This window comes from Amblyraja radiata, chromosome 8 (genome assembly GCF_010909765.2).
Source record: "Amblyraja radiata isolate CabotCenter1 chromosome 8, sAmbRad1.1.pri, whole genome shotgun sequence".
Taxonomy (NCBI): Eukaryota; Metazoa; Chordata; class Chondrichthyes; order Rajiformes; family Rajidae; genus Amblyraja; species Amblyraja radiata.
This window is the reverse complement of record NC_045963.1, coordinates 5515211-5533966: the sequence shown is the minus strand read 5'-3', so window position 1 is coordinate 5533966 and position 18756 is coordinate 5515211. Positions and strand designations below refer to the sequence as shown.

General features: G+C 46.2%; 1 protein-coding gene across 5 annotated transcripts in view; it reads right to left on the bottom strand.

Annotated features, from left to right (window-relative positions):
- The window catches only part of utrn (utrophin), a 395823-nt gene that overhangs the window by 148567 nt on the left and 228500 nt on the right, over nucleotides 1–18756 (bottom strand). For all 5 annotated transcript variants that reach the window (XM_033025073.1, XM_033025072.1, XM_033025074.1 and 2 more), the window contains 4 exons: nucleotides 17390–17504; nucleotides 11203–11441; nucleotides 6999–7116; nucleotides 3239–3444 (listed from right to left, as the gene is read on the bottom strand). In XM_033025073.1, coding sequence (XP_032880964.1) covers nucleotides 3239–3444; nucleotides 6999–7116; nucleotides 11203–11441; nucleotides 17390–17504 — 678 coding nt within the window. The remainder of the gene's footprint in view (nucleotides 1–3238; nucleotides 3445–6998; nucleotides 7117–11202; nucleotides 11442–17389; nucleotides 17505–18756) is intronic.

Genomic DNA, 18756 nt, shown 5'->3' with positions numbered 1-18756 from the left:
GCATCACTGTTCTTCCCTGAATTCACTAGTTTCTCTGCCTTTCTCTACAGTAAATGTTAATTCAAGGCCTAAGCCATTGCCTGTGGCCCCACATTGATCCTGAAGGGATCCTATTCTCTCTGTTTGCTTTCAACAAAAAATCTCTTTGGATTCTCCCTTCCTTTAGTTTAGTTTAGTTTAGAGATGCAGCGCGGAAACAGGCCATTCGGCCCACCGAGTCCGCACCGACCAGCAATCCTCACACATTAACTGTCCTACATGCATTAGTGACAATTTTATACCAAGCCAATTTACCTGAAAACCTGTACGTTTTTGAAGTGTGGGAGGAAACTGAAGATCTTGGAGAAAACCCACACACCCACACAGTCACGATGAGAAGGTACAAATTCCGTACAGACAGCACCCGTAATCAGGATCGAACCTGGGTCTCTGGACCTGTATTTGTGTAATTTCTCCCATTCTTCCCTGCAGGTCCTCTCAAGCCCTGTCAGGTTGGATGGGTAGTGTTGATGCGCGGCTATTTTCAGGTCCCTCTAGAGATGTTCGATTGGGTTCAAGTCCGGGCTCTGGCTGGGCCACTCAAGGACATTCACAGACTTGTCACAAAGCCACTCCTGCGTTGTCTTGGCTGTGTGCTTAGAGTCGTTGTCCTGGTGGAAGGTGAACCTCCGCCCCAGTCTGAGGTCCTGAACGCTCTGGAGCAGGTTTTCATCAAGGATCTCTCTGTACTTTGCTCCGTTCATCTTTCTCTCGATCCTGACTAGTCTCCCAGTTCCTGCCGCTGAAAAACATCCCTACAGCATGATGCTGCCACCAGCATGCTTCACCGTAGGTATGGTATTGGCCAGGTGATGAGCGGTGCCTGGTTTCCTCCAGATGTGACGCTTGGCATTCAGGCCAAAGAGTTCAATCTTGGTTTCATCAGACCCGAGAATCTTGTTTCTCATGGTCTGAGGTTCCTTTAGGTGCCTTTTGGCAAACTCCAAGTGGGCCTGTCATGTGCCTTTTACTGAGGAGTGGCTTCCGTCTGGTCACTCTACCATTAAGGCCTGATTGGTGGAGTGCCGCAGATATAGTCCTTCTGGAAGGTTCTCCCATCTACACAGAGGATCTCTGGAGCTCTGTCAGAGTGACCATTGGGTTCTTGGTCACCTCTTGGTCCAAGGCCCTTCTCCCCCGATTGCTCAGTTTGGCCGGGCAGCCAGCTCTATGAAGAGTCCTGGTGGTTCCAAAGTTCTTCCATTTAAGAATGACGGAGGCCACTGTGCTCTTCGGGACCGACAATGCTGCAGAAATTGTTTTATACCCTTCCCCAGATCTGTGTCTCGACACAAAGGTATACAAAAATGCTGGAGAAACTCAGCGGGTGCAGCAGCATCTATGGAGCGAAGGAAATAGGCAACGTTTCAGGCCGAAACCCTTCTTCAGTCTGAGGTCAAAGGACAATTTTGCTCAATTTTGAGTGTCATAGCAAAGGGTCTGAATACTTATGTAAATGTGATATTTCAGTTATTTCTTTTTAATTACTTTGCAAACATTTCTAAACACCTGTTTTCGCTTCTTCGTTCTGGGGTATTGTGTGTAGATTTAATGATAAAAAAAAAATAATTTTAACCATTTTCAAATAAGGTTGTAACATAACAAAATGTGGAAAATGTGAAGGGGTCTGAATGCACTGTACATACAGATATAAAACAAACAAACAATAAGCAATAATAGCCTGTGTGGTTCAGACCTTAATGGAGGTTGTAGTGTTTAATAGCCCGATGGCTGTAGGGAAGAAGCTGTTCCTTGCAGTCCTGACCAATGCTATTAAATTTAACCTTGTCTCAATTTATGGTTCAATTTATCATTCCCAGGACCATTTTAAAACAACTAGAACTCCAGTTACAGGTCCCAAGTACTCCCCCACTGACGCTTCAGTCACTTTCCCTGCCTTATATCCCAATGGGAGGTCAGTAATGCTCCTTCTCTAGTCGGGCCTTACACATACTGCTTGAGTAATATCCTGGACACACTTGACAAATTCCACTCCAGCCAAGCCCATGGCAATATGTATTCCAATCAATATTAGTTAGGGCAGTTAAAAATCACCTCATGGTACAACCCTACTGTTCTGGTAGCTATTTGCGACCATTCTACAAATTTGCTTATCTAATTCCCGCTAACTCCCTCTGCAGCAGGATGGCGCAGCGGTAGAGTTGCTGCTTTACAGCACCAGAGACCTGGATTCGATCTGGACTACAGGTGCTGTCTGTATGGAGTTTGTACATTCATCCTGTGATCCCGTGGGCTTTCTCCCGTTGCTCCAGTTTCCTCCCACACTCAAAAGGCCTGCAGGTTTGTCAGGGAATTGCCTTCTGTAAATTGTTCCTCATATGTAGGATTGAATTAATGTATAGGTGAGCTCTGGCCAGTGAGGATAATGTGTGTCAAAGGGGTTGTTTCATGCTAATCTCTACATTCTGAAACAATCCCATCAAAATGATTACCCCATATTTCTGATTTCCATCCACATAACCTCACTGGACATTCCCCCAGGAATATCCTCAGTCCTGTCATAAACAAACTTTATTTTTTGAGACTTCAAGACTAAAATTCAAGCCCTTCAACACCTTTCAAAATAAAAATCTTCCTGTCGGCCCGTGCGGCAGAAGGCTTCCCAGAGGCCGTTATCGAGGCGCCGCGGTCTCGATGCTTGTCAGATGGCCGCAGAGAAGCCAGGGTTGGAGCCCGCCTGGGGCCTCGCGGGTCGGAGGAGCCTCACCTCGCAGGTTGGAGCGGAGGTTGTCGGAGCCACAGGAGGACTCGGCAGCGTTGTGGAGAGGTCGGTGCGGCGGTCAATGATGGCGCCAACCGACGAACGAGACGGATACGCCAAGTGGGGCGCTGGCAGCGGTGAATCCTCACGGCCGTGGGGCCTCGGCAACGGCGGTGGGGCCTAGGTGGCGGTGAAGCCTCGTGGTGATGGGCCTCGGCGGTCGATGGGAGCGTGGGGGGACCGCCGTGAGGGAGGGGGAAGAACAATGGACAATGGGGACCCTGCGTGGGGGAGGGGGAGAGAACCAAGCAGGAGCCGGCGTGCTTTGTAACTTTGTCAGTGCCCAAGGTGGCTGCTATTTGTATACTGGGGGTATGCAGGCAAAGAATCTCACTGTGCCCAGATACAGGTGACAATAAAGTATTCCATTCCGCCAACAGTCTGCAATAGGCGTGCAGTTCAAAGATGAGAGGTTACCTTGCTTTCTGCGAGCTGTGGATCAAAGGGATCTGATGTAACTTGCAGCAGGGACTGCAGGCGAATGTCACTCTGGCCAACCAGTCGTTCAGCTGCCTGCCATTCTTCCTCCCACTGCATGCTATCACCAAGCAGTTTCTCCAGCTGCATCTGCCGTGCCTCTAATCTTTGATGCGTGCTATCCCACTGGTTCTGAACCCTTACCACTGCACAGAAACACAAACGTAAGGTACACATACAGTAAATCCTTTCATACTCAGGTAAGGTGCAAAATTTAAACTTGAAACATCAGAGCACATTTCTGCCAACATTCTGCAAATATGCACCCAGTAGCTTTAAAGCAGTATCCCTGGTGCACAGGTTTCTGTAAAAGGAAATTACATGAAACATTTATGTACTGTGAAAATATTTGGCTGTTTTAAGTAAAATAAAGTCATTTTAGTACAATGTGTAGAAATGAACTGCAGATGCTGGTTTACACCAAAGATAGACACAAAAAGTTGGAGTAACTCAGCGGGACAGGCAGCATCTCTAGAGAGAAGGAATGGGTGAGGATTCGGGTCGGGACCCTTCTTCAAGCTGAAGGGTCTCGACCCGAGTCGTCACGCATTAACTTATATACGAGTTACTCCAGCATTTTGTGTCTATTTTCATTTTAGTAAAACATAGGAAGAGCAAATATAAAAATACCAGGAAGGGAACATGATAATAATCTGGAGCCTTCATCAGTTACTTCAATGTAATTCACCCAACCTAGGCAGGCAGAGTAGTAACAGGATGAATCTGTGGCTCAGGAGTTGGTGCAGGGGGAAGAGTTTTGGATTTTTTGACAATTGCCATCTGTTCTGGGGCAGAGGTGACCCTTACAAGAGGGACAGGCTGTACCTTAACTGAAGGGGACAACATCTTTGCAGGGGGGTTCGCCGGTGCCATAGGAAGGTTTAAACTCAAGACAGAAGGGGGGAGGGGTGGGGGAGGCGAGGCTGATGGGCTGAAGTGTGTTTATTTCAATGCAAGGCAGATGAATGCAGAGCCGGTGTCAGTGATGGGATTATGATGTTGTGACAGGCTAGATGCAGGAAGATTGTTCCCGATGTTGGGGAAGTCCAGAAAAAGGGGTCACAGTTTAAGGATAAGGAGAAAGTCTTTTAGGACCGAGATGAGAAAACCATTTTTCACACAGAGAGTGGTGAATCTGTGGAATTCTCTGCCACAGAAGGTAGTTGAGGCCAGTTCATTGGCTATATTTACGAGGGAGTTAGATGTGGCATTTGTGGCAAAAGGGATCAGGGGTATGGAGAGAAGGCAGGTACAGGATACTGAGTTGGATGATCAGCCATGATCATGCTGAATGGCGGTGCAGGCTGGAAGGGCCGAATGGCCTACTCCTGCACCTATTTTCTATGTTTCTATGTGACCATTGCATAAACATGGTTGTGAGAGGGGCATGACTGAAGGCTCAAGGTCGCGGAGTTTCAACATTTTAGATGTGATCGAGAAGGAGGCAAAAGAGTTGGAGGAGTTGCGCTACTAATGCTGGAGGCTGTCACAGCGGCATTCAGAGAGGACACACTGGAGGCTTTGTCTGCTGAGGCAATATGGGGAGCGATTAGATAGAATAAAGATGCAAGCACTCTAATGGGATTGTACCACAGGCTCCCCAGTTGCAAGCAGAAGATAGAGGAACAGATACGGAGATAGATTACCGAAAGATGCCAAAGCAACAGGCTTCTCTTAATGGGTGACTTTAACTTTCCCCAATATTAACTGGGACTTGCTCAGTGCCAAAGGCTTGGATGGAGCAGAATTGGAGAGGTGTATCCAAGAGGGTTTGTTGAAACAGTGCGTGGACAGCCCAACCCGAGAAGGAAATATACTGCACCTCGTATTGGGGATGAGCCTGGCCCTGTGACAAGTCATTTCATGGAAGGGGATAGTGATGATTACTCCACAAGTTTTGTGAACCTTTGAAAACCAGCATCTATAGTTGCTTGTTTCTCCATAAATGTTGCGTTTGTTTTGAGCAAGGGGGAAGCCTAGACCTTGTGGAAAGGTACTAAATTGGAGTAAGGCAAATAACAACATTATTAGGCAGGAGCTCAAGAGGCTACACTTGGGAAGCAATTGTTATTGGGTAAGTCCACATCTGACATGTGGGAGATGTTTGAAGTCCAGGTGATTGAAGCTCAGCGTCCGCATGTTCCAGTGAGGAGAGAAGAACAAAGAGGAGGTAAATTTGGTCAAAAAGAAAAAGGAAGCACATGCGAGGTTTAAGATGATAGAATTAGACAATGCTTTTGAGGAATATAAAGAAAGAAGGGAAGAACTCAAGCGTGTGATTAGAAGGGCCAAAAGGGGCCACAATACGACTTTGGCAAGTCAATAGTAAAGAAAATCCCCAAACTTGTTAAACTTATATAAAACCAAGTGGGTAACCAGAGAGAAGGAAGAATAAAGGAGAGAATTTGCACTTGCAGTCTGGAGTTGTACGAGTACTTTGCATGTGTTTTCATCAAGGAGAAGGACAGTGTGATCAGCGTGGAGAATACTAACATACAAGGGCAATTTGAGATGAAGAAGGGAGGGGTGTAGCGGCACTTGAGGTGGTCCTGTTCCCTGAATGCTCTGTGTTATGTCAACAGGAGGGTGGTGAGGACTTCCCATCAGCTTCATAGATGTAATAAAAGTGGCGCCCGGGCTCGCTGTTCTCCCGGTTTCGGCCGTTATGGTGCGACACTGGGAAGGTGAGCGAGAACGAGGGAGGCTGTGGAGAGCAACTGACAGCCGAGTGGCCGACACCTTCAACAAGGTTCACCAGTGAGCCCTTCTTCACCAGCTGCCGCACCGTCCCGTTGAGCGGCTGTTGTTGCGACTCACCTTGTAACCCTGGCCGACAGCTCTTTCTTTAGGCCGCCGCCACTGACAGGATGCACTCGGTCACCATGGGGCTCCCTCCCTTCTCCCCAGCTGCCACTTCTTCCAATTGGCCGTCATGTTTGTCCGCTCTGCCACTCCCCCCTCCACCACCGCCTCCCCCTCCTTCTCCCCCCGAGTCGCAGAGAAGATGCATTTTTGCAGTTTCTAATATGTTTCTAGTTAGTTCTAAGGCGATTCTGACGCGTAAAATCTGACTACACAAGTACCCTACACAAGTCAGGGCAGAGCTTATTACGATAGGGGCACAGTTTAAAGGAGATGTGCAGGGCAGGGTTTTTTGTGTTACTCAGAGGTTGGCAAGTGACTCGAATGTGCTGCCGGGGTTGGTGGTGGAGGCTAATACAATAGTGGCATCTACGAAACATTTGGATAGACATAAGCATATGCAGGGAAAGATTAGGTGCAGGCCGACAAGAGCTAGGCATAGTGTTCAGCACAGGACAAAGAATCTGTTCTTGTGCTGTACTGTTTTATGTTCTATGTAAGATGGACCCTGTATATGCGAGTCCACAGTTAGAACAGTCCAAAGCTGACACTTTACTAAGGTGAAATCTTATGGAAAGTGAAGACAGACACAAAATGCTGGAGTGACTCAGCGGGACAGGCAGCATCTCTGGAGAGAAGGAATGGGTGATGTTTCGGGTCGAGACCCTTCTTCAGCCATTCTCTCTCTGATGTCTATTACTCCACAAACAGAAACAATGCTGTTTAGAATTCATACACATTTTCTGTTGGTAACATATTCGAAAATGCATCTTGTTTACAGGAATAAAACTCAATGGCGGATGTTATCGGCAAGCATTTGCGAGAGAACCTTACTCACATCGCTCAGTGATCGCAGTTCGTTCCTCCAAGTCGGCTGTTTTATTCTTCAGGTTTTGGGCAAGAGTGAAAATAGCATCTAGCCGGGGACGCTGCTGCTCCAGCTCATTCTTGGTGGTCTGCTTTCAAAAAGATCCATGAATGAGTTTCAGAGAAGCAAGGAACTGCAGATGCTGCAATCTTGAGTTAACCACAATGTGCTAGAGTAACTCAGCGGGTCAGGCAGCATCTCTGGAGGACATGAACAGGCCCGTTTCCAGTCAAGACCCTTCTTCAGACTGATTGTGACAGTGAGTTGGGGGCAGGACAAGGCCTTGCTAAGTCAGAAGGGTTTTGGTTGGCAGGTGGGTGGACAAAAGCCAGAGATTTAAAAAAAGGGTGTAGGATGAAGCTTAGAGGTAGTGAGAATGGTGGAAGGGGGTGAGAGGAATGGGAAAGTGGCACGATAGTGGGAGATGGATATGCACCCAGGTGGGACTCAGACGAGAGGGGGAAATATACCAGGGGGGTACCTAAAATTGGAGAATTCACTGTTCATATCATTAGGCTGTAAGCTACTCAAGCAGAATATAAGGTGCAGTTCCTCCAGTTTGAGTGTGCCTTCACTCTGGCAATGATGGAGGCCCAGAACAACAATGTATAGGAATGGGGAGGGGACTTAAAAAAGCGAGATCCAGCTGGTCTAGGCAGACCAAGTGCAAGTGTTCAACACAACGGTCGTTTAGTCTACAAGTGTAGGAAGGAACTGCAAATGCTGGTTTAAATCGACGATAGACACACAATGCTGGAGAACGACCCGAAACGTCACCCATTCCTTCTCTCCAGAGATGCTGCCTGTCCCACTGAGTGACTCCAGCATTTTGTGTCTCTCTTCGGTTTGATTAGCCTACGCTTGGTCTCACAGATGTAAAGTATGTCACATCAGGAACATCGAATGCAGTGGGTAAGGATAGAGATGGTGCATTGGAACTTGTGTCTCACCTGGACGGGCTGCTGGATGGATGTGAGGGACGAGGGATAGGGACAGGTGTTGCACCTCATGCGGCTGCAGAGGAAAGTACCCGGGGAGGCTTTGTCCCACCAGCAAACTGTTTCCCAGCTCTCTCTCCCTATCAATCCAGTCCAAAACATCGCCTATCCATGTACTCCACAGCTGCTGCCTAGCCCGCTGAGGTAGTCCAGCACTTGTGCTTTGCTCATATACACAATTTAACTTCTAACAAACCAACAGCAAACATTCTTCAGCAATGTGATTGTGATAAATATGGAGGATAAACTAATCCCTCAATTGCATTCAAATACAACAAATTTTTTTTTGCTGTGAAACTAAGAAAAATAGAAATCTGAAACATGATTGAATGGACAGATAGACCAGCGATCTGCCCCGCAGCTCAGCCTAGCACGCAAACCAGCCTCCTCCCCATTAGCCCATGTGCCAGCTTGGTCAAAGACAACATCATCAAGGACCACTTGCATCCCTCTTCTCCCCTCACCCATCACTCAGAAGATACAATAGCAGATTAAATTCACATTGAGGGGGTCTGTGAAAAAGTTTTATTTGAAATGGGAACCCCTTTTTATCATACTTTGAGGGTCTAAAGGAACTACCTATTGACTGAGGGCACTTGACAGTAAGTGGGGAGCCGCCTTTATTCTGTTTTGTTACTTTATTATTGTTAAAATGTGCATTTGATTTTGTGATATACTTGTATTGTGAAAACATTAGCTGCCGAGGGTGGGTTAGGGTTATTTTTTGATTATTAATTATAAAAAACAAAATGGAGGGAAATGTAATGCCGTACGTCAGATGTACTGTAATTTTTTTTCCTCCAATAAAAATAAATTTAAAAAAAAGATACAATAGCTTGAAAGCACGTTCCAACTGATTTAAGATCAGCCATTTCCCCCCGCTGTTATCAGACTTTGAAATGGACCTCTCATATACTGATGATGAATTCTTGATCTCCCAACCTGCCTTGTTACAACACTTGCACTTTTTTACACTTGAACTTTAAGCTGTAACTCTACACTCTGTTTATCTTCTACTTTGTGCAACTGATGTAATGTATAATATGACTTGCCTAGATGGCAAGCAAAACAAAGATTTTCACTCTACCTCAGAAAGGTTGTCCCGAGGTGGCGCACGGTAAAAGGTCACAGCGACGTGCCGCGGCCATACCCAACAGGAAGCCTGGCCTGGAGAGAGGTAGGACGCCAACCCCGGCCCCTGCTCGCCCCGTGGACCGGAGAGGAGTGGGCAGGTTAGCAAACCGGCTGCGGGAAGCAGTGCAGTGCACCTCGACGCTGGTGTGGGTCGATGGAGACCCTGCTGCAGCCTGGGGCTCGGCTAGATCAGGCACCTATCCAAAAACAGGGCTGTAATGCTGAGGCTCTATAAGGCGCTGGTTAGGCTGCCTTTGGAGTATTGTGAGCAGTTTGGGGCCCCATATCTGACATTAGAGAGAGTCCAGGAGATTTACGAGAATGATCCCAGGAATGAGTGGGTTAACCTATGATGAGCATTTGACGGCACTGGGCCTGTACTCGCTGGAGTTTAGAAGAATGACGGGGGACCTCATTGTAACTTACCGAATAGTGAAAGGCCTGGATAGAGTGGATGTGGAGAGAGTAGACAAAAATGCTGGAGAAACTCAGCGGGTGCAGCAGCATCTATGGAGTGAAGGAAATAGGCAACGTTTCGGGCCGAAACCCTTCTTCAGACTGGACGTGGAGAGGATGTTTCCACTGGTGGGAGAGTCTAGGACCAAAGGCCAAAGGAGATGGATATTTTGGATTTAAGTTGGAGATTGACAGATTCTTGATTAGTATGGGTGTCAGGGGTTATGGGGAGAAGGCAGGAGAATGGGGTTGAAAGGGAAAGATAGATCAGCCATGATTGAAGGGTGGAGTAGACTTGGTGGGCCGAATGGCCTAATTCTTTTCCTATCACTTAAGAACATGAAAAGGCCGAGGGCGTGGGCTGGACGGAGTAGTGGAACACTTCACAAAGGCGACTTGAAATTGGTGCCAAATCTGGCGACTGTATACTGTCTCACCATTCACGACTGCTGTACACTTGTGCAGATGCTGCTTTAATCTGAAGATAGACACAAAAAGCTGGAGTAACTCAGTGGGTCAGACAGCATCTCTGGTGAAAAGGGAATAGGTGACATTTCGGGTGGGGACCCTTCTTCAGTCTGAAAATGGGTCTCAACCAGAAATGTCACCTATTCCTTTTCGCCAGAGATGCTGTCTGACCCGCAGAGTTACTCCAGCTTTTTGTGTCTATCTTCTTCTTACGATACACTTGTACCGTATCTAGGATGCCTATCTAAGATGCATCTAAGTGCTACCTATACTGAACTGTATACAAAAATGTCACTGTACCTCCGGACATATGAGGAATAAAGAACCATTGAACCGTCTCTCTGTAAACGTGACAATAAAAAAAACAATACCACCAGCATCCTCTTAAGAAGGAACTGCAGATGCTGGACAATCGAAGGTGGACAAAAATGCTGGAGAAGCTCAGCGGGTGAGGCAGCATCTATGGAGCGAGGCAGCGTCTATGGAGTGAGGCAGCATCTATGGAGCGAAGGAAATAGGCAACGTTTCAGCCGAAACGTTGCCTATTTCCTTCGGCATTTTTGTCTACCACCAATATCATCCTATCAGCCTCCCAACATCCCTGTTTTACCGCTCCCTCCACATTCCACCTGCTGCTGCTACACATACTCATGCTAAAGCCCCTGTCCCAGGATGCGTTTACCGAAGAGCTCTCCCGAGTTAAAAAAACAAAACAAACTCGTGGTACTTCATCACGAGTATTTTTTTACTCTTGGAAATTTTTCACACTGTTGAAAAAACTTCACGAGTTACCGCGTTTCCCGAGTACCTGCCGTTAACATTACGAGCCGCGACGAGACTTCCACGAGCTCCGATGTACCCGCTACGTACTTACCACGAGTTTTATTTTTATTTTTAAACTCGGGAGAGCTCTTGGGTGAACTCGCATTGTGGGACAGGGCCTTTATTAACCTACAATTGCTTCCAGATCCCAAATGTTAAGGCTGTCCACCTATTGGACACTAATAAGGCTGCATATCTTCCAATGCTGAAGTTTGTTTGCAACGGTTTGAAATATTTTATTATATTAAAAATGCACAACTGGCAGCTTTTACAATAATAAGAGTTGATTTCCATACCTTCAGGCGAACGATCGTTTCATGAATCTCCTCGAGATCACCAACTGTAATTATGCTGGACTTGATCATTTGATCAATAAGTGTCAACCAATCAATCATCTGCATTGTAGACTTATCCAGATCGGCCGTCATCAGAAATTCAGGATCTGGAGAGAAGGCTTCGTGCACAAGTGTCTGACTGCACGCAGGGGATGGAGGGGCTGCTGACACCAGGGTGACCGTTTGAACCGTTGAGTGAACTGCAGGAACAGATGAGACAAGATTACCTCGGTCCAGCGAATGTACAACACATTATTACCTCGAGGAAGAACATCACAACACACTTGAGCACTTTGCCGCCCTCTTACAAACATATGAATTAACATCGGGGGAGGCCGTTCATTTTACTGAGCCGCCTCCTCCTCCAATAACAAGATAATGGGTGATCTGGCTGTAATTTTCACATTCCAGTTTATCTGTAGTAAATCTTTCAAGGACAGGTCTTAGTCTTAAGGGCTGGTCCCACCAGCATGCGACTGCATGCGGCAAGCGCGACCTAACGCGGTCGCTTGAGCTGTACGGCCTCACGGGGCCGGTCCCACTTCGATCGCCGGAGCCGTATGGAGTTGTGCGGGGCTGGTCCCGACATCGCGCGGGCTCGAAAAACTGACACTGTCCAAAAATTGCACGCGGCAACGGCCTGTCGGCCCGCAGCCGCATTGAGGCCGTACGCAGCGCATCGACGGGCATACGCAGCGTCTCGATGCCGTGCGCAGCATCTTGATGCCGTGCGCAACGTCTTGACGGTGTATGCCTAGCGCGTGGCGTTACGCGATGACGTCACCACCCGGCATGCCGTTGCGCGATGACATAACCGCCGACGCCGTGCGACGTCCAAATTCAGTCGGCCCGCCTCCTGCCCAGCTGATTGGTGAGTATGATGTCGGGACCAGCCCCGCACAACTCCAGACGGCTCCGCGGTTGGAAGTGGGACCGGCCCAGCGAGGCCGTGGCTGACCATGGGTGTCTCCACGGCTGGAGGACGCCAGTGCGCGACTTTGTTTAACGTGGGGAGACTGGTGCACAGACAGCCACCCCACGGTCCTTGACAGATCTGGGTCAGGATCCAGTGGCATGGATTCCAATACCTGCCTAAACTACCTCCTCTGGCAGCTCGTTGCATATACCCACAACTTTGGGTAAAAAAAGTTGCCCTCAGGTTCCTATTAAATCTTTCTCTCTCACCTTAAACCTATGTCATCTGGTTCTTGATTCCCTACTCTGGCACAGTAGAGAGCATGCTGACTGGTTGCATCGTGGCTTGGTTTGGCATCCTGAGCGTCCAGGAGTGGAAAAGGATGCAGAAAGTTGTGACCACTGCCCAGTCCATCATCAGCTCTGACCTCCCCACCATTGAAGGGATCTATCGCAGTCGTTGCCTCAAAAAGGCAGCCAACATCATCAAGGACCCACACCATCCTGGCCACTCACTCATTTCTCCCCTACCATCGGGCAGAAGGTACAGGAGCCTGAAATCTGTTACATCCTGGTTCAGGAACAGCTCCTTCCCCACAGCCGTCAGGCTACTAAGCTCGCCAACAAACAGACTCTGAACTGTAACAGCCTATTGCATTTTATCTGCTTATTTATGTGTATATTGAACTGAACTGTTCTGTATTTATTTTACAATATTCTGTTGTGCTGCAGCAAGCAAGAATGTCATTGTCCTATCTGGAACACATGACAATAAACTCTATTGACTTGACTTGGCTAAATGACTACATTTACCCAACCTATTCTTCTCATGATCTACACCTCTATAAGATCACCCCTCATTCTCCTGCAATCCAAGGAATAGAGTTCAAGCCTGCTCAACCTCTCCCTATAGCTCAGGCCCTCGGGTTCTGGCAACTACTTGTAAATCTTCTCTGCACCCTTTCCAGCTTAACAATATCTTTCCTGTAACTGGGTGGCAAAACTGTAATTCCAAATGTAGCCTCGCCAATGTACAACTGTAACCTAACCGCCCAACTTCCAGACTCAGTACTCTGACTAATGTAGATCAATGTGCCAAAACCCTTCTTGACCAGCCTATCTACCTGTGACGCCACTTTCAAGGAACCATGTTCCCGCACACCTAGATCCCTCTGCTCTACAACACTCAGAGAGTACAAGTCAATGATGTTGTGGGAATTACAGAGACATGGCTGCAAGAGGATCGGGGCTGGGAGCTGAATCTTCAAGGTTATACGTCCTATTGGAAAGACAGACAGGTGGGCAGAGGGGGTGGGGTAGCTCTGTTTGTTAAGAATTAAATTCAGTCCTTAGTGAGGGATGATAACGGATCAGAAGATGTAGTCATTGTGGATAGAGCTGAGAAATTGTACGGGGAAAAATACCCTAATGGGAGTTCTTTCCAGGCCCCCAAAGAGTAGCCAAGATATAGGATACAAGTTACATCAGGAGATACAATCGGCATGTAAGAAAGGCAATGTTACAGTGATCATGGGAGATTTCAATATGCAGGAAGACTGGGAAAATCACCGGTCAGACTAACCGGCCTATAATTCCCACTATTCTGCTTTGCTCCCTTCTTGTGCAGTGGGTTAATATTGGCAATTTTCCAATCATCTGGAACCACTCCTGACTCTAGTGATTCTTGAAATATCATTATCAATGCTTCCACAATCTCTAAAGCCACCTCAGTCCATCTGGTCCAGGTGACTTATCCACCTACTGGACACCAAGGGAGGGGATTTGTAGAGTGCCTCCGAGATGGATCTTTACAGTAACTTGTAGTGGAGCCTACCAGGGAAAAGGCAATTCTGGATTTAGTGTTGTGTCATGTACCGGATTTGATAAGGGGACTCGTAAAGGAACCTCTAGGAGGTAGCGACCACAATATGATAAGTTTTAATCTGAAATTTGAGAGGGAGAAGGTGAAATCGGATGTGTCGGTATTACAGCTGATCAAAGGGGACTACAGAGGCATGAGGGAGGAGTTGGCCAAAGTTGACTGGAAAGGGACCCTAGCTGGGATTTCTGGGAATAATTCTGAAGATGCAGGATCTTTCCATTCCAAACAGGAAGAAATATTCTAGGGGAAGAAAGAGGGACCCATGGCTGACAAGGGAAGTCATGGAAAGTATAAAACTAAAAGATAAGACATACAACATAGCAAAGATTAGTGGGAAGCCAGAGGATTGGGAAGCTTTTAAACAACAACAGAAGTTAACTAAAAAGACAATACGGGGAGAAAAGATGAAATACGAAGGTAAACCAGCCAATAATATAAAAGGATAGCAAGAGTTTCTTCAGTTATATAAAGAGCAAGAAAGAGGCAAGAGTGGACGTTGGGCCGCTGGAGAATGATGCAGGAGAAGTGATAATGGGGAATAAAGAAATGGCAGAGGAGTTGAATAACTTTTTAGCATCAGTCTTCTCAGTGGAAGACACCAGCAACGTGCCTGAAATTCAAGAGAGTCAGGGGGTGGAAGTTAGTGGAGTGGCTATTACTAGGGAGAAGGTGCTTGGGAAGCTGAAAGGGCTGAAGGTGGATAAGTCCCCTGGACCAGATGGAATGCACCCTAGGGTTCTGAAAGAGGTGGCTTTAGAGATTGTGGACACATTGATAGTGATATTTCAAGAATCACTAGAGTCAGTAGTGGTTCCAGACCATTGGGAAATTGCCAATATTACCCCGCTGCACAAGAAGGGAGCAAAGCAGAATAGTGGGAACTATAGGCCGGTTAGTCTGACCTCAGTGGTTGGTAACATTTTAGAGTCCATTATAAAGGATGAGGTTACGGAGTACATCGAAGTTCATGATAAAATAGGCTGAAGTCAGCATGGCTTTGTGAAGAGGAGGTCTTGCTTGACAAATTTGCTGGAATTCTTTGAAGTAAATAGTAGGCCAGACAAAGGAGAGTTGGTAGACGTTGTAAACTTAGATTTTCAGAAAGCCTTTGGAAGGCTGCTAAGGAAGATGAGAGCCCACGGTATCAAAGGGCAGATACTAGCATGGATAGCGGGTTGGCTGGATGGCAGAAGGTAAAGAGTGGCAATAAAGGGAGCTTTTTCAGGTTGACTGCCAGTGACTAGCGGAGTTCCGCAGGGCTCGGTGCTGGGGCCGCTACTCTTCACGTTGTATATTAATGATTTGGACGAGGGGAATGAAGGCTTTGTGGCCAAGTTTGCGGATGATGCGAAAATCCAGTGCCCTCCAAAATGTTTGGGACAAAGACACATCATTTATTTATTTGCCTCTGTACTCCACAATTTGTAGATTTGAAGATTTGTAATAGAAACAAATCACATCTGGTTAAAGTGCACATTGTCAGATTTTATTAAAGGCCATTTTTATATATTTTGGTTTCACCATGTAGAAATTACAGCTGTGTTTATACATAGTCCCCCCATTTCAGGGCACCATAATGTTTGGGACACATGGCTTCACAGGTGTTTGTAATTGCTCAGGTGTGTTTAATTGCCTCCTTAATGCAGGTATAAGAGAGCTCTCAGCACCTAGTCTTTCCTCCAGTCTTTCCATCACCTTTGGAAACTTTTATTGCTGTTTATCAACTTGAGGACGAATGTTGTGCCAATGAAAGTCAAAGAAGCCATTATGGGACTGAGAGACAATAATAAAACTGTTAGAGACATCAGCCAAACCTTAGGCTTACCAAAACCAACTGTTTGGAATATCATTAGGAAGAAAGAGAGCACTGGTGAGCTTACTAATCACAAAGGGACTGGCAGGCCAAGGAAGACCTCCACAGCTGATGACAGAAGAATTCTCTCTATAATAAAGAAAAATCCCCAAACACCTGTCCGACAGATCAGAAACACTATTCAGGAGTCAGGTGTGGACTTGTCAATGACCACTGTCTGCAGAAGACTTCATCACCAGGAATACAGAGGCTACACTGCAAGATGCAAACCACTGGTTAGCCGCAAAAATAGGATGGCCACGTTACAGTTTGCCAAGAAGTACTTTAAAGAGCAACCACAGTTTTGGTAAAAGGTCTTGTGGACAGATGAGACGAAGATTAACTTATATCAGAGTGATGGCAAGAGCAAAGTATGGAGGAGAGAAGGAACTGCCCAAGATCCAAAGCATACCACCTCATCTGTGAAACACGGTGGTGGGGGTGTTATGGCCTGGGCATGTATGGCTGTTGTAGGTACTGGCTCACTTATCTTCATTGATGATACAACTGTTGATGGTAGTAGCATAATGAATTCTGAAGTGTATAGACACATCCTATCTGCTCAAGTTCAAACAAATGCCTCAAAACCCATTGACCGGCGGTTCATTCTACAGCAAGACAATGATCCCAAACATACTGCTAAAGCAACAAAGGAGTTTTTCAAATATAAAAAGTGGTCAATACTTGAGTGGCCAAGTCAATCACCCGATCTGAACCTAATTGAGCACGCCTTTTATATGCTGAAGAGAAAACTGAAGGGGACTGGCCCCCAAAACAAGCATAAGCTAAAAATGGCTACAATACAGGCCTGGCAGAGCATCACCAGAGAAGACACCCAGCAACTGGTGATGTCCATGAATCGCAGACTTCACGCAGTCAAAGGATATGCAACAAAATACTAAACATGACAACTTTAATTTACATGACATTGCTGTGTCCCAAACATTATGGTGCCCTGAAATGGGGGGGACTATGTATAAACACAGCTGTAATTTCTGCATGGTGAAACCAAAATGTATAAAAATGGCCTCTAATAAAATCTCAGAATGGGACATTAACCACATGTGATTTATTTTCTATTGCAAATCTCAAATTGCCTACTCCTGCACCTATTGTCTATTGCAAACACAAGGGCATGGACTTTGACCTCATCACAAAAGGAAATCGGTCTTTTCTATTTACTTTATTAATGTCCCTCATCATCTCCTACATTAATTTCTAGGTTTTCAACCTCCCAGCCAAATGTAACATTAATCTCATTTCCCTTTATTTTTTACGTTCTTTTTCAGATTACGTCACATTTTGACCCAGGATGAAAGCAAATCATAACAAGAGGAAGACAAATAAATAATTATGGAAGGACGAGGCAGATTTAAATCATTTTCTCGATATCCATTGTAAAATAATAGGAGCACCACATTGCTCTAATATATTGCGTGAATATGGCATGACAAAATTGTCTTGGTCACTCAAGAGATATTAACAAGAGCTTCTCCTACCTGTAATCTTCGGGTGTGTGGTCTCTTGGCTCCATCCCAGAGGCATTTGTGGACTCGAATCTTTTAACGCAGTGTTTAGAGTTCTCCAGTCAACAGACAGCTGTGCCACCTTCCTCTGTGCAGACATGACAAAATATTATCATTCATGGGAAAGCACTCTGCATCTATTCTGTGCAGGAAGCAACTGCAGATGCTGCTTTACAACAAAGATACACTCAATTTGAGGAAGGACATTCTTGCTATTGAGGGAGTGCAGCGTAGGCTCACCAGGTTAATTCCCGGGATGGCGGGACTGTCATATGATGAAAGAATGAGTTGACTGGGCTTGTATTCACTGGAATTTAGACGGATGAGAGGGAATCCTATAGAAACATATTAAATGATTCAAGGATAGATGCAGGAAACATGTTCCCAATGTTGGGGGAGTGCAGAACCAGGGGCCACAGTTTAAGAAAAAGCGGTAGGCCATTTAGAACTGAGATGAGGAAAAGCTTTTTCACCCATAGAGTTGTGAATGTTTTGGATTTCTCTGCCTCAGAAGGCAGTGGAGGCCAATTCACTGGATGTATTTAAAATGTATTCGTGGAATCAAGGGATCAAGGGATATGAAGAAGGCAGGAACGGGGTACTGATTGTGGATGATCAGTCATGATCGCTTTGAATGGCCAGGAGAGAAAGGTCAGTGTGGGAATGGGAGGGGGAGGGGGAGCAACCGGGAGATCAGGTAGGTTTAGGCAGACTGAACAAGAGGTGTTCTCTATTGTATGTCCTCTCTGCTGAAATTGTTTAACTCTTCAGATTTGCAACAAAAATTAAACAGCCTACATATCAAGCATTTATTTTTTACAAATGTCACTTCATACCATAGAGACTCAAAGCCATATGTAAGGTTGAATTTCCTGTATGGATTTATTGCCTGTTTCTTGAAAAGCTGATAGCAGCAGATTAGGATGTTGTACTATATCATTCATGCTACTCTTGAGCCCCAACCTCATTGGCTCCAGGCCCACAGACAGACAATGCTGGAGATAAAACATTAAAATAGATAGATATAATTCAACTCACAGAACAGTAGAGCACAAACTCATGTTTGTCCCATAATGTTTGTGCCGAACATGGTGCCAAGCTGAACTGATCTCCTCTGCCTGAACTTAATCAGGATCCTAATGCCTCTTAAACACCACTATCGTATCAGCCTCCACCACCACCCCTGGCAATGCGTTCCAGGCCCCCACCACCCTCTGTGTATAATAACTTGCCCCGCACATCTTCATTAGAATTACCCCTTCTCTCGCTATACCCTCTTGTGTTGGACATTTCCACCCTGGGAAAAAGGTTCTGACTGTCTACCTTATCTATGCCTCTCA